Below are 22,442 nucleotides of genomic sequence, written 5' to 3'. Positions count from 1 at the left end.
GAGCCAGAGACACTTGTTGTTACTCCACACATGGAACATAGGACCTGAGCTGGGCAGCTAGTCCAAGCTCCAGTCAGGCTCGCAATGCCAGTTTTGGTGAATTCTGAGGGGGAGGTGGGGGGCTGTGTCGGGTAATGTAGTGGGTGGGAATGTATGCATAATTCACAACCACCAACATTGAGTTGGCGTTCACTTTAAGAAGCTGGTCTGATGTGATGACATAATGATGTAAAGTTTTGACTGCGCTTTATGTTCTGTGTTTGGTTGACACTAAAATTGGTTGTTCCTTTTCTACTTAAAACACCTCTAGTGGTTACTTACGGAAACCTACACTGTCACAGAATGTTTTTGCACAGGAATTAGATTGATAAGTTTATTAAAAGGTTGTATGGTGTGCTTACCTTTATCAGTTGAGGCATTGAGCTCAAGAATCAGGAAGTTATGCTGCAGCTTTATAAAACTGGTTAGTGTGCATCTGCAGTATTGCATTCAATTAGGAGGCTTTGGAGAGGGTGCAGAATAGGTTTACCAGGACATTGCCTAGATTAGAGGGCATAGGAGAAGTTGGATAAACTTGAGTTGTTTGCTCTACAGCCACAAGATTGAGGGGAGACTGGACAGAAGTTTATAAGATCATGAGAGGCACAGAGAGGTTAGACAGCCGTTATCTCTCCCCAGGGTCAAAACATCTAATAAAAGTGGGCATGCATTGGAGATGAGAAGAGGAAGTTCAAAAGAGAAATAGGGGGCAAGATCTTTTATATAGTGAGGCAAGTGCCAGGAATGTGCTGCTACGGGTGGTACTGGTGGCAAATAAGAAAGGAGCTTTCAGACAGGCATGTAAATGTCTAGAGAATGGAGGGATAAGGACATTGTGTAGGCAAAGAGATTAGTTTAGTTGGATATTTAATAACTATTTTAATTAATTTGGCACAACACCCTGAGCAGAAAGGCCTGTTCCTTTGCTGTACGGTTCTTCTATGTTCTATCACCATCTGTAGGTCCTGTGTATTTTAACCAGACACCTTCCACACCCCCAGCTGGAAGTTATGAAGGATGTTGAATGTTCTGGGACAAAGACAGTTTACACCTGTTGTTAGGTCCCTTCTGAAGGTCACATATGCAAATGGTTTTGTTGTTTTACTATCGCAACAACCAGTGGGATCCCTCATCCTTGTTTGTCATTCTCTAATGTATGGTAAACATTCATTTCCTTCCAATTTTTTTTCAATTCAGTGTTCTCCTTTGTCAGAATGTAATTTTCAGCCATGCCACATGTAGTTAGCTATGAGGAGTTAATGAAGCTCGAGAGAGTTGGCTTGTTGTCACACACATTTTCTGTTTATACATCCACAAGGTAATTTTACTGCTTCTGCTCAACTTCCAGATACTCTAATGATCGGTTTCTGTATTTGACTTTACATACAAATTGCTTCTGCATATGGATTGTGAAAAAAAATTAAGGCTACTTGTGATTTCTTTATTTTCTTTCTATCGTGAGAGTTTGGGCATTATTTTGACAAGTTCTGTCAATTCAGTTGTAATTAGTTCCAAGAAAGAAATTTTAAATCAAAACACACACATGAGTTAAATGCAAAATAGTGTTGTCTGACTGCTGGTTATTGTGCAGTTCTCCATAATGCGTAGTGGATCAACACTTTAGAGGTGTTCTGAAACATTAAGTTTGGTGAGAAAATATGAGGATTTTCTACCTTTGGATATTTTCTTATGAAAATATAACAACATGATCTGGATCAACTGGAAAAGTAGGCTAAGGAATGACAGATGGAATTTAACTCCAATGTGCAAAGTGTTGCATTTAAACCAGAGCTGAGCTTAGTAAACGGTAGGACCCCCAGAGAGTGCTGTAGAACAGAGCTACCCAGCGATATAAATACACAGTTCCCTGAAAGTGGCAAATGTAGACAGGGTGGTAAAGATGGTGTTTGGCACACTTTCCTTCATTAGTCAGGTACAAGTGCTGGACATCATGCTGCAGCTGTGCGAGGCATTGGTGAGACCACACTTGTGAGTATTGTATACAGTTCTGGCCATCTAGCTATCAGAAGGATGTCATCAGGCTGAAAGCTGTGCAGAAAAGATTCACAAGGACGTTGCTGGGACTAGAAGGCTTGGATTATAAGGAGAATGGATAAAAAAACAGTCATTTTCACTGGAATGTGGGAGGCTGAGGGTGATCATACAGAGTACATAATATCATATACAGAGGTGCAGGCAAAGATCAGGTGGATGGTTACAATCTTTTCTCCAGGGTAGACAAATCAAAGACTGAAGGGCATAGGTTTAAGATCAAAGAGGGAAGATTTAAAGGACCCGAGGATAAGCTTATCCACAATCACAGGGTGGGTATATGGAGTGAGCTACCAGAGATAGAGGTAGAAGTGGGTATGGTTAGAATATCTAAAAGACATCCGAACAGGTACATGGATAGGAAAGGATTAGAGCTAGAGTTCCCAATCTTTTTTTATACCATGGGCCCCTATCATTAATTGAGGGGTCCATGGACCCCAGGTTGGGAACCTCTGGTAGAGAGGGATGTGGGTGAAATGCAGGCAAGTGGAAGCAGCTCAGGTAGAACCTGGGTATGCATAGACAAGCTGGATCACAGAACCTGCTTCTGTGTTTTCCAAGTACTGTACTAGAATGTACAGACTTGTTTTGAATGGCACAGGTCCTTCAGCCCACCGTTTCATGCTGACTACCAAATCCAGAACAGGAGCAGATAAATACATTTTCGTGAAATGGCCATCTATTGAAAGGGAAGTAGTGAGAGCCCAAGGCCAGTATATCCCTGTAAGGGTGAGGGGTAAGGAGAGCAAGTCCAGGGAACACCGGATTTCCAGGGATATTACGGATTTGGTTACGATAAAAGTATACAGCACTGAGAAAAGGGAGAGATCCTTCAGGAGAATAGAAACTGTGTGGTTGTGCGTAGATAGAGAGTTTTTCAAGAAATTAGAAGAGCAAAGAGAGGCCATGAAATATCACAGTTAAATATAATTAAGGAAGATCCCAAGGCACCTTATAAGTATATCGAGAGCTAGAGGGTAGCCATGGTGTTACGTACTCGTGACACGTGACAGTGGTACCCTTGTCACGTGACTGGGGTTGAAGCTATACTGGACTTGAGGTAATGGTCTTGTGATGGTGGAGTGACGTCATTTTCCCGCCAGTAGAGATCATGTGACAGGTTTTTTTTACAGGGTATAAGAGGAGGACCCCTCACTGTGGGGTGGGGCAGTTCGTGGCTGGATTTGCCATGTTGACTTCATGCCACTGCGTGATTTAATGTGATGATGCAGTTTAGTTGAAAGATGAAGTTTTATCTAATGCCTAAAGTTTAAAAGGTCATTGCCAGCAGTTTCTTTACAATACTGCTAGCTAAGAATCAGTGGAGAGTGAAGATCGGAGTTCGGGAGTTAAAGATCGAGGAGAATCGAATTTCGACGGTGAAACAGGTTCGACCTTATTTGATCCTTATTCGGAAGGAATTCGTTGACTGTTCTCGTGTTAATCTCTGCTGGGTAGCAGAAAAGATTGAGGGCAGTGTGGAAGGAAAGGTCAGTGCCTTTAAGCCGTTACGTTTCATAAAATTCTTCGTGGGAAGAGTTCGACTTTGGAGACTGAAGAAAACCGACGTGAAAGAGAATTTAAATCGTCTTAAAAAGTCTCTCCTTTTAAATGGACTGAGCATTTTGAACTTCTGGCAATACTACTTTAAAGAACTGTTTTTGCAACATCGCTTTAAGAACTGTTTGAGCTGCATCGCTTTAAGAACTGTTTAAGCTGCCGCACAGCAGCTGATTTCCGGTTACGTTAGTGTTTGTTTACTTTTGGGGGGTTTGTTTTCAGTGTTTAATAAACGTGTTATTTGTTATTAAAACCCTTGCCTAACTCACATATATTTATTGTTGCCTGAATACGTAACAATGGAAAGACTGAAACTTTCCAGGACAAAAGAAGCAATCTGTGCTTGAAGCTTGACAATGTATTTACTGAATGTTTGTCAGCTTTATTCACTGAAGAGAAAGGCATTGCAGCTTCCTTTGAGGTATTGAAATTCTAGAAGACATTACAACTAAAAGGGGGAAGATATTGGACGTCTCAGAGAGTGTGGCTGCAATACAAAACATACTACTTGACACTGATCCACTGGTAATGGATCATATAAAGTTGCACCTTCCAGCTACGTTGGACCCTTTCCGATTTTGCTACCACTCATACCCATCCACTAATGATGTCATAGCCCCAGACCTGCACTCTGTCCTGTCCCACTGAGAAAATTATGCCTTATATGCCAGGATGTTGCTCATCAATTACAGATCATGTATAACATGATCACCCCTCAGAGGCTGGTGGGTAAACTCTCCTCGCTGGGACTCAACAGCCCTCTCTTTAACTGGTGGGTAAACTGTCCTTAACACCCCTCTCTGTAACTGGATCTTGGACTTCTTGATGGAAAGGTACCAATTAGTTTGAGTTGGCGGCCCTGAGGGCTGTGTGCTCAGCCAACTGCTGTTCACACTGTTGACTCACGACTCTGTTGCCAGATCCAACTCACACCGTATCATCAAATTCACTACAGTGTTTGGCCTCATCAGGAACAATGATGAGTCAGCATACAGAGAGGAGATAGAGCGGCTTGTCGAATGGTCTGAGAACAACAACCTGAGTCTCAACATGGACAAAACAAAAGACATAATTGTGGCCTTTAGGAAGACACAGGTTGACCACTCCCCACTGCACATCAATGGATTTGCTATGGAGACAGTGAAGAGCACAAATTTCCTTGGTGTGCCCGTAATGGACCATCTAACCAGGACGCACAACACCTCCTCATTGGGTAAGAAGGCACAGCTTCATCAACGCTTTCTGAAGTGATTGAGGCATGCAGGATTCTACCACCCCCATCCTGACATCTTTCTGCAGGAGCACCATCAAGGGCGACCTGTCTGGATGCATCACTGTATGGTATGGAAAACCAGAAGATACTAAAATCCACCAAGAGGATCACTGAGATCTCCCTCCTCTCTCCCTATGTGACATTTACCAGAAGCATTGTATACAAAGGGCCTGAAGCATTGTTGGACATCCCTACCACCCAACTCACAATCTCATTGACCCACTACCATCAGGAAGGAGGTACAGAAGCATCAGGAGTAGGACTGCCAGACTGGATAACAGCTTCTTCCCTCAGGCTGTGACTAACAAATACCCTGCCACCACTGAGGTATCATCACTAGGACAGTGAGCTGCTTACCATTTACCTGCACTGTACACTTATATACAATTTGAATTATAATTGATTAAATTATTTGTGGGAATATTTTGTTTTATGAGCTGTGTGTGATATATGTATCGTGGGTATACCGTGACCCAGAGGAACTTTTTGTATAGTCAAATGACAATAAACTTGAACTTGATTATTCTTTAGGGTTTTGCTCTGTTATGCCTGCAGCCCCCTCCTTTGTGAGAATCGCAAGATCACTACTGGGTTGGGTCAGGGGACCCAGGAAATGAGAGAGAGACGTGCAGAATGTCTCGTTCCCCGGCGATGTAAAACTACGGGACATGGCCATTGTCTCTTGGAGACACATTTGTGGATTGAAATACTATACTACGTGGACCCCCTCAGGCAAAGTGGGCTGGGTGAGAAAGAGATTGCATCACCTCACCCTGATTGACATCTTCGATCCTGTGAGTCAGCATAAAAGAGGGTCTGTAGGAACAGCCCCTCAGATGCACCAGAAGAAACGCTAGCGATCCCGTAATAGCGGGAAGCCATTTGAAGGAGGCCACGTGCGTTCAGTCCCGTTGCCTGGGATTGGTGGCTGGTACCATGGAAAATGGCATTTAACTAACAACGGGGAAATCAACTCCCTCGACTCAACGGATTGGCATCATAAACGACCTGGGCAAGTTTAAACCGTCTCTCTTAAACCCAAAACGCTGCAGCTTGAATGACAGTGACTTTTATATTTCTATCGGACAATACATTATCCCCTAGACAACAATAGAGCTATTTCTTATTGATTATTATTATACCCGCGCTTTTAGAGTTAGTATTGACGAAGTATATTATCTGTATGTTTGCATTGATATTATTTTGTGTCTTTTTATCAATAAATACTGTTAAAAAATAGTACCATCAGACTTCAACGGACCTCTCTATCTTTGCTGGTAAGTGACACAGTTACGGGGTACGTAACAGCTCTCAGTCCTCACACCTTCCGAGGTTGCGTGCTTACAGATCCCACTCCCATTGTCACAATGGTCCCTGCCATTAACCTGAGGATATAGCAGAGATCTTTGGTGCTCAGCTGTTAGTGCTTTCACACTGCCAACTTTACTTCCAGCTCCTGTCTGAAACAGTAATTCTCTAAGCAAAGCATTACCATTAATTTCATCACTACCAACAATCCCTCAACATATAGCAAGGGGTTAAATGGTCCTATGTAATGGCCAAATAAGCTGGGCATGCAGAAAACTGAAGGTATGGTCAGTTAAGCGAAGAAATCATATTCTGATTTCACAAATTTTTGATGGAATGGGAACCAGTGCTATAAAATTGAAGAAATTATAAGTGAGAATGATGTGATATGAACTGCTAAACCAGATTCCACAACCTAAGCATTGTGTAATTTGTTTTTAATGATTTTTAAAACTTATTTTGGTTAAAAAGATTTCATTGCCACAGGTTGTCAAAATAATTTTGATTGGGTTGTCTTATGAATGCAGTAATAGCGAAGCTTTGAATCCAAGACATTTTTAAGATGTCTATAATAACTTTATGGGTTGGAATGTAATAGAAAGGAGCATCTCTCAGAGTGCAATCTTCTTTTTCATTACCTAACTAAATTTATTTGGAAAATAATACTCTATTAACTTCTCTAAGGAACAGAATATTATTATAACCATAATGATAACCTTATTATGATCCACTTTCAAAACTGCATAGAATCCCTAACTTCATGCTAACTTGATGCAGAAGAGTTTATTTCAGTTGTTTATACAAAGCAAGGATCTCAAAGACATGACCTGACCTTCGTATGAATTACAGGTAACGTGGTAGAAGGGATATCATCTTTAAATTATTACACAAACTCAGACCAAAATGTTTTTGGGAATTAAGTGCATGCCCCTGGCAAAAGTGGAAAAAAAATCATGCATTATTTATCAGGCCAATTTTTTCAGTCAAGAGGCACTTACCATGAAAGCTTTTCTGTGAAACACCGCTGGGACGATAGAATCCGGATCGACAAGGACAGTCATAAGCTCCCAGCATGAAACCTCGGCCTTTAGGCGAAATACACTGAAAGGGGAAATAAAGAGAGTAACTGAAGAACCTGAGTACGATTACGGATTATCAGCATAGTAAAGATCAAAATAAAAGAGCCACAGATGCTAGTAGTCTGAAAAATAGTAACAAGAACTAAAACATCAAATGATGGAATGAACCCAGTAAGTCAAACAGCCCAATGGAAAGAGGAGCATCTTAACATTTCAGGTCCAAAACTCTTCATCCTGATATGTTCCTTCTCACACAGATGCTGTCTTGTCTATGGGCACCTCCAGAATTTTCTGTTTTTAACTTCAGAATTCCAGCATCAGCAGTTTTTGATTTTCAACATTTATTTAAAACCCATTTGGCTTACTAACACCCTATAGGGAAAAAAATGTAACTTGGCATAGAGATGACCCGAGACACTCCAACAAGGGCTGACTGATTCCTCGATTTAAGTTGGTGTTCAAATCCTGTGAATTATTACATTTTGAATAAACTGAACACATTTTACTGGGAATAAAAACAGTCAGCTAGCAATTGTACCATGTTTGTATTAACATTGGTACTAAATTTACATTGCTGACATTTATTGAAACAGGTATTTGATACAGTTTTCCTCCTTCAGCACATCAAATATTTAAAATGGATACTCTCCAATAATATCTATTAACTTTTCAACCTAATTTCTCTGAAACAGTTCAAGGACCGCTGTCAATTTTGTTGCTCACAAAATTCGTAGAGGAGTTAAGAGAGCTGTAAAACACTGTAAGGCTCTGAAATATGATCTCTCCCTGGCTTTAGCGCATTACAGAGTAAGTTGTTGATTGCTGGTAGTAATCAAGAGGCAGACAAATTCTCGGTTTCCAGTTAAGATGGTGCTGCCAAATGTGTGCAACAGTTTCTAGCAGTTAAAAAGATAAGAAATCTGACTGAAAACATCACTCAAAATACTTTCTCTGTGGTAAATTGTGTTAAATTATTGCAGCAAACAGTGAAGGGACGAGCAATGGTGAGGCAGGTTCAGGGGATAAACTGAGATGGTGTGTTGCAGAATCCTTGCAGATGGAGTTCAGATGCCCATATATCTGGGAACATGGTTGGATTGCTCTGGGCACCGAAAAGAGAAATCAAGGTCCAAGCAGAGATGATAAAATGCTTATTCAACTGGCCCGGGTGTGAGATTGGATCGCACTGGGTCCGTTGAGCTTAATCTGAAGAGCTTGAGAATGGCCTTGGGGTGGGTGACAGATTCTAGGTCTGGAGCGAGTCGCTGGGTGGAAACCTGGGCCTGGAGTGAGTCGCTGAGCAGTGAAATCTGGGCCCAGACCGAGTTGCTGGGCAGCATGGTCTAGTCGCAGGGCCTTTTGCAGCTGCAGTGCCTGGTCCTACAGCAACATGCTGTTTCGACAATTTAAATGTTGGCCCAGATTGGAGGCGAGAGTGGATGTTGCTCGGCTTCCACGATCTTCACTTCTCTCTCCAGGTCGCTGGAGCCTTTCGCTGTTCTGTTGTTGGGTTCATTTAAACACTGGCCCAGGGTGACTGAAGAGACAGGGTGTCAGTCAGGATGAGAGCCAATTTTGCTCGTTCACCATGATGGTCATCTGCTCCATGCCCACTTATATGATGAACTGATAAGTGAGGCTCTGGGCCTACTCCATGTTACTCTGGGGTACAGACCTGAGGTCTCAATTTTGGTTCAGAAGGCAGTTGCTTGCTTCAATTCTTTACATGATTTTTATTCTCTTTCTTTCTCTTGTGCATCAAGTGTTGGCCTTTCATTTTTTTTCTTTAATTGGGTCTTTCGGGTTTCTTGCTGAACAAGCAAATCTCAAGGTTGTATAATTTATACATTCTTTGATAATAAGTGAATCTTGAACAAAGTTCTCCCCAGCAGCAACATGGATGCAAAGTTGAGTACTTCTATTTCTGTTCAGATCCTAGTGAAACTCAATTTCATAGCCACTGGTTTTGGTACTGACTGCGCAGCCTGCTGGAGACCAACAGAAATACTGATCTGGCTCCTATGATCTCAACTCGACACCAGCAGAAATCAAAAAAACGTCCAACAAGATGCAGAGTTGTGAACTTCTTGATAGGCAAAAGCAAGCATTTAGTTGTCTTTTTTCTCAAAAGAAGACTCCAGAGTCAAACAAATAAAGTCAAATACAACCACATTCACACAAAATAAATCTGATTTTGTAAAATCAGTCATTCAAAACAAAATGTTCACTAAAAGAGATCAATGAAGGAAAGTAAGTAACAAGAGAATTGCTCGTGTTGTCACAGTCAGAAAGCATCATTAAGGCAATTTGAGTAAGATTCGAAAAACAAATGATAGATTTGGGTCAAAAGTAGACAGTCTTTGAAGCATTATTTCAACTAATGATCTATGTCCATGCTGAAGAATAAAGGAACTGAAAGATATCATAGCATTAATTGATGAAAATGAAAATGCGTTTGGAAACATTTCACAACACCAAAGCTCAGCAGAGGTTCAGGGGAATTCTTATGATTCCATTAAATGACAGGCACAAGGCAACGGGAGTGTAACAGAGTACACGTGGTTAACGTTACGGTGCTACAGACAGGAGTGGGCACATAATATTTATGGTGCAGGACAAAATATCCAATGATTGGGATAGTATGTTGTAGCATCAGTCATTGCTACATCAGCTGCTTTCTGATAACAATGGGAGCTAGTATCATGGAGAGCCAAGGAACATTTTGTTTGAGAGCTTTCAAAAGGAATTTCAGCCATGTATGAGTCAGTAAATAAGGCTTACATTAGGGAAAAGACTTTTCATTGTGTGTTGTGCCGTTACAAAGTATGCAAAGGAAATCAGGACGAGCTGTGGTCTCTCCTGGACAAAAGATTTAGGGTGTAAAGTTAGGGTGTGATCAAAGATCAGAAGAAACTTTGACAAGAAGTTGCCATTAATATGTTTGAGGCTGAGACATGGTGGAGTGTCAGGCAAAGATTAAATACCAAGGATCATAGTGGCAAAAGTGGTCAGTTATTGGACAACGGTGGCCAATGGTCAAGATAGTCAGTGTGGAGATGGTAAGGGCATTGGTTGGGTCAACAGTCTGGATAATTGATAGTTAGGTGAGGATTGCTGGTTTACAGTGTGAATTATTGGAGAGGGTGGGAGCTGGTAAGTGGGTGAGTTTGGGGTATCAGACTGGTGGGTGGAGGAACGTGATGAAACCTTGAGAGGTTCCATGGTGGGGGGCAGATGATTTAAGGAGGATTTACCTGGGTTGCTTATCAGTGCCAAAAAGAGACCTAGTGAAACATGCAGGATCAGCCCTTTCATATCCTGCATTATGCAAGTGTCAATACAAAGCCCAGATGGAACCAGAATACATTCCTGTGGAGGCTCATCCAAAACTGCATCAGGCACATTAAAACTAAGGCACTTAACAGGAAACAGGTCCTATCACACACAATGCAGCAAACTGCTGCCCATAAAATGCTGAAGATGTACTCTCCATAAGCTCATAGCTGGACTACACTCAGAGTTCAGCCAGCAGAAATGAGTCAATAACACCATTAGTATTGTGGAAAGTTGCTTTTTAAAGTTTTCTTTTATGTCCATTTTTCCTCCTTTAATGTGTTTCTGGAACCGTGAGCATGCAATTTACAGTCTGGAGATCAATAGAGTGATCCAGCCCTTTGCTGTCTCCGAGAAGATTCTGGGAAGCGAGTGTATACTTAGATGGCCTGATGCAAAGAAACTTTGAAATAGGGCACCAGCCAATGTTCGACTCCATTTCACCAAACAAAGCATCCATTAATCACCAGTTAATGCAGCGAGGAAGATTAAGACATTGAAGCGGGTTGATGTTTTGTTGTGTTAGTATTAGTTTTGTTTGTGTGGGGGAGGTTTGTTTTATCCACTTTGTGTGAACTGAGAGGATCTTGGGGTTGATGATCGTGTTGCCGTTCATTTTGTGGTTTTGATGTTTCTCTCTGAACGACTTTCATCGTTTTGTGGCTATCTGGAGAATACGAATTTCAAGTTTGTTCGTGAATTTTTGGTTTCTTCCTCCTGTTGTCAATAATCAGCTCCATAATACTATGAGACATTGAAGCAGAATTAGGCCATTTGACCCACTCAGTCTGCTCTGCCATTCCAGCATGATTTATTTTTTATCCCTCTCATTCCCACTATCCTACCTTCTCCCTGTAACCTTTTTTGCAATGATTAATCAATAACCCTCCATTTTAATTATCAATAACTTAGCCTCCACAGCTTTCTGTGGCAATAAATTCCACAGATCCTTCACTCTCTGGCTAAGGAAATTCCTTCTCATCTCCATTCTAAATAGATGTCCCTCTATTCTGAGGTTATGCCTTTTGGTTTTAGACTCACCCACTAAAGGGAACATTGTCTCTATGTAAGCCTTTCAGTAGTTGATATGTTCCAATGAGATCCCCCCCTAATTCTTCTTAACTTCAGCAAGTATAGGCCCAGCACCATCAAATGCTGCTTATACACTAACCCTGTCACTCAATATCATTCTTGTGTATTTCCTCTGGACCCCTCCAAAGCCAGTACATCTTTTCTTAGGTAAGGGGCCTAAAACTGCTCACAATACTCCAGGCATGGTCTGACCAACATTTTATAAAGCTTCAGCATCACATCCTTGCTCTTATATTCTAGTCCTCTCAAAATGAATGCTAACACTGCATCTGCCTTCCTTACCAATCAGCAGGTTAGCTTTGGTGGAATCCTACACAAAGACTCCCAAGTCCCTTTACACCTTTGATTTTTGAATTTTCTTCCTGTTTAGGAAATATTCCCTACATTTATTCCTTCTACCAAAGTGCATGACCATTCACTTCCCTGCACTGTATTCCACACTGCATGACATTCTCTTCCCTGTACTATATTCCATTTGCCACTTTGTTGCCCATTCTCCCAATCTGTCTAAGTCCTTCTGCATTTCCCTGCTCCCTCAACGCTACCTGCACCTCCAAGTGTCTTCATATCATCCGCAAACTTGGCCACAAAGCCATCAATTCTGTCACCCAGATCACTGATGTGTAAAGGGAAAAGAAGCCATCCAAATACCAAGCTCTGCAGAATACCATGAGTCACCCACAATCATCCAGAAAAGGCATCCTTCGTTCCCACGCTTTGCCTTTTGCCAGTTAGCCAATCTTCTATCCATGCTAGTATCTTTCCTGTGATAGGAACAGGCTCTTATCTTCTTTAGCAGCCTCATGTGCGGCACCATGTCAAAGACTTTTTGAAAATCCAAGTGCACAATATCCACCAACTCTCATTTGTCTATCCAGCTTGTTATTTCCTCAAAGAATTCCCACAACTTTGTTGGAAAACATGTTGACTGTGGCCTATATTATCAACTGCTCCAAGTACCCTGAAACTTCATTCTTAATCTTCCCAACCACTAAAGTCAAACTAACTGGCCTATAATTTCTTTTCTTCTGCCTCCCTCCCTTCTTAAGGAGTAAAGTTACATTTACAATTTTCCAATAATCATTCCCGAACCTAGTAATTCTTGAAAGATCATTAGTAATGCCTCACAACATAATCTCTTTAGCTACCTCTTTTAGAATCGGGATGTAGTCTATGTGGTCCAGACGACTTATCGATCTTCAGACCTTTCTGCTTCCAAAGCACCATTTCCTTAGTAATAGCTGCAACACTCACATCTGCCCCCTGACTCTCTCAAATTTCTGGCATACTGCTGGCGTCTTCCACAGTGAAGACTGACCCAAATAATTTAAAAATTTCATCCTCCATTTCTTTGTCCCCCATTACTACATCTCGTGTCATATTCTGATGATTGTATATCTGCTACCACCTCTGTTACTTTTTACATATCTGAAAAAACTTGTGGTATCCTCTTTTATATTATCTGCTAGCTTACCTTCATATTTCATCTTTCCTCTCCTTATGGCTTTTTGGTTGTCTTCTGTCAAAGCTTCCCAATTCTCTAACTTCCCACTAACTTTCTACTGCCTCATCCTACCTTTAGAATACTTTGGGATGTATCTGTCCTGCACCTTCCAATTTGCTCCCAGGAACTCCAGATCCTGCTGTTCTTCCATTATTCATGCTTTTCTCATACCACTGTAATTCCTTTTACTTCGCAGTATTATTAATACATCTTCTCTCTCTCAAACTGCAGGGTGAATTCTATCATATTATGTTCACTGGCTCCTAAGGGTTCCTTCACCTTAAGCTTCCTGATCAAATCTGGGTCATTACATAACACCCAATCCAGAATATTCATTCCCCTGGTAGTCTCAGCCACAAGCTGTTCTGAAAAGCCATCTCACAGGCATTCTACAAATTCCCTCTCAGAACCAGTACCAACTGGATTTTCCTAATCTTTCTGCATATTGAAATCCTGCATGCCTATCGTAACATTGCCTTTTTTTACATGCCTTTTCTATCTCCTATAATTTATATCCAACATCATATGGCTAATGTTCAGAGGTCTGTATATCATATCAAGATCTTTTTACCTTTGCAGTTTCTTAACTCTACCCACAAAGATTCTAATTATTCTGATCCAATGTCACCTCTTTCTAAGGATTTGATTTCATTTTTTTTTTACCAACAGAATCACACCACCCCCTCTGCCTTCCTTCCTGCCTTTTTGATATAATGTGCATCTTTGGATGTTAAGCTCTCAACTACGATCTTCTTTCAGCGAAACTCAGTGATGCCCACAACATCATACCTTCCAATCTCTACCTGCCTTATTCTGGATACTGTATGCATTCAAATATAACACATTCCGACCTGTATTCACCACCCTTTTGAATTTTGCTCCCTTGATACATGTAAACTCAAGCCAACTGACTGCAATTTTGCTCTACCATATGCCTGTTTTACCACTCAGTCTCATTACACAATACATCTACTTGTATACTAACTGCCCCATCCTCTGCCCTTTTACTCCGGTTCCCATCTCCCTGCCAAATTAGTCTAAAGCCTCCCCAACAGTTCTAGCAAACCTGCCTTCAAGGACTTTGGTTCCCCTTAGTTGTAACTCACCCATTTTGTACACATCATACCTTTCCCAGAGGAAGTGCTCTGGGTGAAAGGAATTGGACAGGTTTGAAATATATAGTTTGGAAGGTAGGTGGGTAATTGAACTTTCACTTGATTACATTTTGGTCTTGCTTTCTCCTTCTTAAGCCCATAGGCTGCCGGCATCAGCTCGTCAAATTCCTCTCCGCTAGACCAGTCTTTCACTTCTAAGCAAAGTTTCTTCCTCTCCTAAGGATGAAGTTCCCAGAGCTTCTGTTCACATTTGTATAGCTCTGGGTTGCTAGCACCATGCCCAACCCTCCTCCTTGCACTGTCGAGCTTGGGACCATCAATGGCAAAATTTTGGATTTTGGTGGCACAACAAAATTTCACAGTATTTCACATTAAAATATTAATATCGCCACAGTGTCTATAAGGGTGAACGCATATATTATTTGGATAAAGAACAAAATTGTTAGATGAATTATTTTTTTAATTTCATGCTTTCCAAAAAAATGCTCAGTAATTTGTAATTTTCCTATTTTAGGACATGCAGGCAGATTTATGCACACATACCCACAGCTGACATTCACCAATGCAGTCAGTACCTTAAAAGCTGACAAGTAGAAAACAAACTTTGAGAGAATTGAGCACAAAATCAAATTGCTGTATGAAGAAAATATAAAAAAACTGCAGATCCTGTAAATTTCATATACAAACACAAAATGCTAGCGATGCTAGTTCAAGCAGCAGGTGTGGAATGAGAAGGAGTTAGCTGTCAGGTTGAAGATGCAGACTGGCCTGCTAAATTGCTCCAGCAGTTCCTGCTTCTGTTCCCTTGCAAGTGGAGGATGGGAAAATGCAGTAAAACTCTGATTCAGAAATCCCAATGGTTTGACAAATGTTTCATCAGATTATGGCTTTCCATATCCCCGTCCACTCACCAGAGCCCTCTTTCCCCACACCCTGTCTAGTCACCTTGGCCCCGGCTCCACACTTCTTCCATTTCTGAGACCCTGCTTTTCATGTTCCCATCCACGAGTCATAGGGTTATACAGCACGGAGACAGACCCTCCAACTGATTAGTGTACCTATTCACTTTATTTCTACTTACCACTCTTAGGTTCACAGCCTTTTTGCGCCTTGGCAATGCAGGTTATCTGGATGATTCTGACCTGTTGCCACCACCTGGAGTGTGGAAGTGTGCTCCATACTCCAACCATTCTCTAACAAACTCCCCATTCCCCAGATTCCCTTTAAACCCCCTACCCTTCACTCTAAATCAATACCTTCTTGTCCTGGTAAAAGTCTTATTTCCATTGTGGCCATGCCTAATCTCTCACAACTTTACTGTATAGATCAGGTCTCCCCTCAGGCTTATCCGCACCAGGGAAAACAAACACAGTCCACTTCCCAGGCCCCTCTTTCCCACACTGCCCATCCACTCACATGGATGACTCCTGCTCCATCATCCACACACTGATGCTCCCACTCCCTCACTTCCTTACCAGTTCCCCAAGTCCCACTCTCCCTAGAGACTTAACCAGTTTGTTTCCCACAGTACCTTTGGACTTAATGGGTTCACTGAAATGTGACCATGCAAGTTTATTTGAAAAATAAAGTGAATTAAAAGTGTGTTAAAGTATTAATAAGATAAAGTCTGAAGGACCAGAGAACCAGTTGGCCCAGCATTATTAAACTCCAAAGCATGCCAACTAATGGAGTTTTACCATCTTTGCTTTCTTTTAAACTACATTTTCAGGAACATTCAGGTCAAATGTGCTAGACAATGTTAAATGACAGCAGGGTATCTAATTAAAAAGTGGGAAGAAAGTTGATTCTCAGCAAATAAAACAGCCTAACCAATAGAAATTGAACACCAGTTGGTGAGCTGTTAAACTTCAAGGCAAATTGAAATGAAACAAATGAAAAAAGAATGAAGATACAAGCTTGCAATTAATGAGGTAAATCTTCAATCAATGCAGTTACCATAACAGAGTGGAGATGCTTTCTTTATTTATTATCTTACAGCACAGAGTAGGCATTCCAGCCCTTTGAGATTGTTCAGCAATCCCCCAAATTATTTTAGCCCAATCACATGACAATTTACAATGACCAATTAACCTACCAACTGGTAGGTCTTTGGAATGTGGGAAGAAACTGGAGCACCTGGAGGAAACCCACGTGGTCACAGGGAAAATATATAAACTCTTTACAGGCAGCAGCGGGAATTGAACCTGGGTCACAGGTACTGTAAACTATTGTGCTAACCACTTTGCTACCATGACAGCCTGGAAATGATGCAAAAACATTTTGAAAATAACATCAGTTTAAATAAAGTGCATGTTGATGGGGTGATTAAAAGACGTATGATGTTTATGACCTTCATTAATTGGGGGGCTGAGTTCAAGAGCAAAGAGAAAATGTTGCAGCTCTATAAAACTCTAGCTAGACCATACTAGGAGTAATGGTACAGTTTTATTCACCTTATTATAGGAAGTATAAGGAAGCTTTAGAGAAGTTGCGGAGATTTACCAGGATACTGCCTGGATAAGACAACATGTCTTATGAGGGTAGATGAGCAAGCTACATTTTTTTCTCTTTGGAGCAAGGAGGATGAGAGGAGAACATGAGAGAGATACATAAGATGATAGGAGGCATGGTTAGCATGAATAGTCAGAGACTTTTTCCCCAGGGTAGAAATGGCTAACATGAGGGTGCATCATTTTAAGGTGATTGGAGGGAAATATAGGGAGGGGAGAGATAGGGGGGAAATATAGGGAGCGATAGATTGTTTTTTTCCATACAGAGAAGTGGATTTGTGGAATACACTGTCAGGGGTGGTGGTAGAGGCAGATACATTAAGGACACTTAAGAGACTCTTAGATAGGTACATAGATGAAAGAAAAAATAGATGGCTACATGAGAGCACAGGGACAAATTGATCATAGAGTAGATTTAAAGACTGGCACAGGGTTGTACACCAGAGGGTCTGTACTAGGCTCGACTGTTCTGCTTTATGTTCTATAGACCAGTCTGGATAAAGATGTCAGACTTCCTTCCCTGAAGGACATGAGTGAAACAGATTGGTTTTTAATGACAATCTGATGGTTTTACTTTTACTATCACTTCACTTACTTATTCTAATTAAGCTGTGGAAACAATACGTCTTTAATTAAAACAATAGCTAACAAATCTATTTAATGCTTCCACAAACTGCAATCTGTGATAGAATAAAATGCTGTGACATTTTGCTAAAAATAAAGATACAATTAAAAGGATTGTTAAATAATTTAAACGTATTACACAATTCGGAACAGTTCTCATTATATTTTTAATGAAAAATATAAAGGTAATTTTAAATAAAGTATGTGGTCCATGAACACTGTGCCAACAATATATGTGAATGGATGCATGCAAGTGTGGAGTCCTGTCATTTAAAAAAAAGTGTCCATAAATAAGGCCATACCTACATTTCAGAATGAAGTTCAGAAACTTGATTTGACAAAAATAAAATAACATTGAGCTCTTTACAGTGTTACTTTCAAAAAAAATCTGGTGATATTATTTGTTTCAGGGGAAGGGGGTGGAATGCTTAAATCACATGAGCACATCTGATACTTATAAACTCATTCTACTTTGTTGATATGTGGCTTCCGCTGAGAACCAGCTGTTGTCTCTACTGTGCCAAGAACCATCATTCTCCAGTGAGGACCAACTCTCAACCTGGCACTGATGGCCCAGTTCAAATAATTGCAGTAGAAATCTAATAGTGCAGGATCTGCAAGTTCTGCAGAATCACAATTTAATAGTGACTTACATTTTAAACCCTGGCAATAAACTTAATTTTTTCTTTATCTTCTTCCTCTAAGGTATTTCCTCAGGATCAAGAGCAATTTATTTCCACTTCAGTTTAATATGGTCTCAAGGACCTAAAGAGGCCAAAGTGGGAACTGCAGCTCATTCCACATGTGGGGCAGGCATGCAGGTTGGAATCTCAGAAATATTATTATTACCGTAGATACCGGATTATAAGCCGCTACTTTTTTCCCACGCTTTGAACAGCTTTGAACACTGCGGCCTTTACTACGGTGCGGCTAATGCATGGTTTTTTTTCATGCCGCCAAAAACATTTTGCCTCGTAACAGTAGATCAATAAAATTGATGAGTAGTTCACAGAGGTCCAATGAAATTGTACGATAAATCAAGCACACTTTCACAATTAAATTATTGTAAATCAGTCATTTGTACTCACCCTCATCAACATGGAAAACACTCGAAGAAAAGCATTGTGCTGCCTTTATGGCAGTTATTTAGTTTATAATATTTTCGCTTAGTAATTCATTTGTTAGTATTTTCTAGTTAAAGTTAGAAGTGTTTTAAGTATATTTGTTTTCTGTACTACATCCCGGGATGCTATGACGTCACATCCGGTTTCGCCGCGTCTTGTGGGGAAATACCGGTTTGCGATAAACAGAAAGGTGGGGGCGAGCGCATTAGACCCGCGCGAGAACGCTGCTTTTAAGTTAAAGGTGATCAATAACTTTTCCTGGTAGGCTGCAGTATATATTTTTTTACCAGTCGTTAGGAGATATTGGAATGTTGTTCGTGCACTGTTCAGTAAAAAAGTATACGCAACGTAATTTGTGTGTTACCGATACGTATGTATATTTAAAAGTAGCTGTGTTACAGGCACGGTTCGAAAAAAAGCATTTGCAATATGTATTTGTTTATGTTAGCATACGGATTTAATTAAAAGTTTAAAAATCCTCACGTGTAATATCTTTCTGTGTAAATATCTCATATTACAACGTGGGACACCTGCGGCTTAAAATCCGGTGCGGCTTGTACAAGTACAAAATTGATTTTCTTTCTAAAATTAGAGCCTGCGGCTTTTAATCAGGTGCGCTCTGTAGTACGGAATCTACGGTATTCATTTTTGTACAAGAGGTTTCTCTCTGTCACCTAACACTGGACCTCTGTGTGCTCCTAAAGAATTCATAATACCATCTCCAAGTTCCTTCTTCACTTGGAGCAAGCACTGGCCAAAGCTTTCCAAGAGGCAATGTGAATGTTTAGTTTCTTGAAGTCATAATGACATTGAAGCTTTCAGCATGGAAACACTACATGGCCTACCATACCCATGCATCTATCAACACTATTCCCATCTCCCAGTACATGGCCCAAACCCTCCTATGTCTAAGTGATTCTAGTGCTTGTCTAGAGACTTCTTAAATGTGTTCAAGACCCTCTCTTAGACCACCTCTTGGGCAGGCCATTCCAAGTACCTACCCGGGCAATAAAGGTCCACTTCATATTCTCTCTGTATTAGAAGGCATGGAAACTGACCTTTTAATCCAATTCCTCTATGCCAACCGTGGTTCCCACCAAACTACCCGCATTTGCCTGCAGTTGGCCTATATCTCTCTAAAACTCTCCAATCCACATACTTCAAACATTTTAAGACTGTTACTGTACCTGCCTCCGCCACTTTCTGCAGCTCATTCCATATATGCACCACCCTCTGTGTGAATCCCCTTTATCTTAAATCTACATCCCTTTGCTCTGTCTATCTCTGAGATGAGGAAAATGTCCTGCAACATACCCTGTTCATACCCCTGTGAGTTCTATGTACCTCAGTCATGTCCCTTCACCTCCAATGATTGAGTAAGAACAGACCTAGCTTCTCTAGTTTCTCCTCAGAACTGAAGTGCTTCGTCCCTGGCAGTGTTCTGGTGAATCTGCTGTGCACCACTTTTACATCTTGCTATACAGTACATGTATACAGGACTCCAAATGAGACCTAACCAAACTTTTATGAAGTTGGAACATAGCTTCTCTGCTTTTGCATTCAATGACCTGATTTATGAAATCCAGTACACCATATGCACCATTAACCATGTTGCCTACTTGCACTGTGACCTTTACAGATCTCTGGATTTGTACTGCTATATCTTCTCAATTCACCAGTGCTCCCAAAGACTTTATCATTAATGGTATTTGAACAAGCCTTATTAGTAATCCCAAAACCTATTTAGTGGGATTGAACTCCATTTGCAATTTCTCAGCCCATTTCAATCACCCTAAAACCTCATACTACCTTCTGCACGATCCACAAATCCGCCAATCTTCATGTCATTTGCAAACTTGCTGATCACATGTCCTACCTACATAATATAAAGATTTTTACTCTTCATATATGTGAAGGATGTAAGAAATAAAGTCAATTCAATTCAATTCAATTCACATATCAATCATTCACATATGTAAGAAAGAGAAAAGGTCCCACTGCCGATCTATGTGGAGACCTGGTAGAGGTTTATAGATTACAAGAGGCATAGATATGGTAAATAGTCATAGTTTTGTTCCCCTGGGATAGAAACGTCAAATACTAGTTATAAGGAACTTTAAAGTAAAATTGGGAATGTTCAAGGGTGATGCGTTGGGTGTTATTGTTAATATAAAACACAGAGTGGTCTAGTGCCTGCAACCTGTTGCCAGGAATAGTGACACACACAAAATGCTGGAGGAACTCAGCAGGCCAGACAGCACCTATGGAAGAGAGCATAGTCGATGTTTCGGGCTGAGAACCTCCATCATGCCTGGGGTACTGGAGGTCCGGAACGTAGACTGTACTCTTTTCCATCGGTGCTGCCTGGCCTGTTGAGTTCCTCCAGCATTTTGTGTGTGCTGCTTGGATTTCCGGAGCCTGCAGCTTTTCTCTTGTGTGTGCCAGGAGCAGTGGGGTGGAAGCCACGCTATCTACACCACAGTGGTGCGCAAGAGCAACCCAGGCAGGCAAATGCACATGCAGGGAATGGAGGGGTTTAAATATTATGGAGGCAGATAGATCTTGTTTAATTTGGCATCATGAATGGAATAACAATCATGGACCATAGGGCCTGTTCTTATGTTGTACTGTTCTATGTTTTATCTAATCTCTCCTCATAATTAAAATCCTCCAAATAACATCCTTATGAACCTACTCTGCTCTTTCTCCAGTGCACCCACAACCTTCCTACAGTGTGGCACCCAGAGTGGCACATTGTATCTCGAGCTGTTTAACCAGCATTTTCTAAAGCTGTAAGGTAACATCCAACTTTTTTATGTTATGCTCTAAGCTATGGAGGCAAGATCATTACTTGTCTTCATTACCACCACATCTAACTATTTTTTGCAATTTGAGCCTAACCCTCTCCCTCCAAGATTCTTATGATGATCACCATCCCTGAGCAACCAACTATTTGCTAAATATTCCCAGCCCTATCTACTTCAACACACACTGCCAATTCTCCCTCCACATTTTCATCAGATCTATATCCCTCTGGAGCCTTGAACTTCCTCACTATCCACAAAATGACTAACTTTAATGCGTTTGAAAATTTATAATTCATATATCCTATATTCATAACCAAGTCATTCATATACAGTACATCACTAATTCCTGCAGTACACCACTATTCACAGACTTTCAATCAGAAAAATAAACACCTATCCACCACTGCCTTCCATCAGCTAATTTTGGATCCAATTAGCCAGCTCACGATGTGACCAAATCTTTTATAAATGCATACCATGCAGAACCTAGCTAAATGCCTTACTGAAGTCGATACAGTAGGGATAATTTTTAACACCCTACATTCATCAGTCTTTCAAATTACCTCCTCAAAAACTTCATTTACATTAGGTTGACAGGACTTCCCCTGCACAAAGCCATGCTGACTTTCCTAATCAGACTCTGCCTTTCAAACGTATACAATCTTATCCCTTAGAAGTTTCACCAAGAATTCTCCTCCCACTTGTTACACATGTGTGGAGCAAGAACAACAACAGGGTAGTATGATTAAACTTTTTTATAGTATCATGCTAGTAATGGTACATGCTGGGTGTGGGAGTGACGAACCAGGCCCACCAAGATGAAAACACATGCACAATTAAAAGCCTGTGTGGAAAGAGATTAGCCTGGATGGTGGGGGTCCTTGATAATGGATGCTGTTTTCGTGTTACAGTGTTCTTTGTAGATATGCTCAATAGTGGGGAGGGGACTATACCTGTGATGGGCTGTGTTAATCCACTACATTTTGTAGGCTTTCCCATTCAAGGGCATTGGTGTTTCCATA

At 40.9% G+C, this 22,442-nt stretch overlaps 1 protein-coding gene across 1 annotated transcript in view; it reads right to left on the bottom strand.

Moving 5' to 3' along the window:
- The window catches only part of gpr158a (G protein-coupled receptor 158a), a 598,627-nt gene that overhangs the window by 233,969 nt on the left and 342,216 nt on the right, over positions 1 to 22,442 (bottom strand). The window contains exon 3 of the mRNA XM_073054683.1: positions 7,231 to 7,333. Coding sequence (XP_072910784.1) covers positions 7,231 to 7,333 — 103 coding nt within the window. The remainder of the gene's footprint in view (positions 1 to 7,230; positions 7,334 to 22,442) is intronic.

The sequence above is a fragment of the Hemitrygon akajei genome, chromosome 8 (genome assembly GCF_048418815.1).
Source record: "Hemitrygon akajei chromosome 8, sHemAka1.3, whole genome shotgun sequence".
Classification (NCBI taxonomy): domain Eukaryota; kingdom Metazoa; phylum Chordata; class Chondrichthyes; order Myliobatiformes; family Dasyatidae; genus Hemitrygon; species Hemitrygon akajei.
Note: the sequence above shows the minus strand (reverse complement) of the source record. Positions and strands in the feature narration are given on the sequence as shown.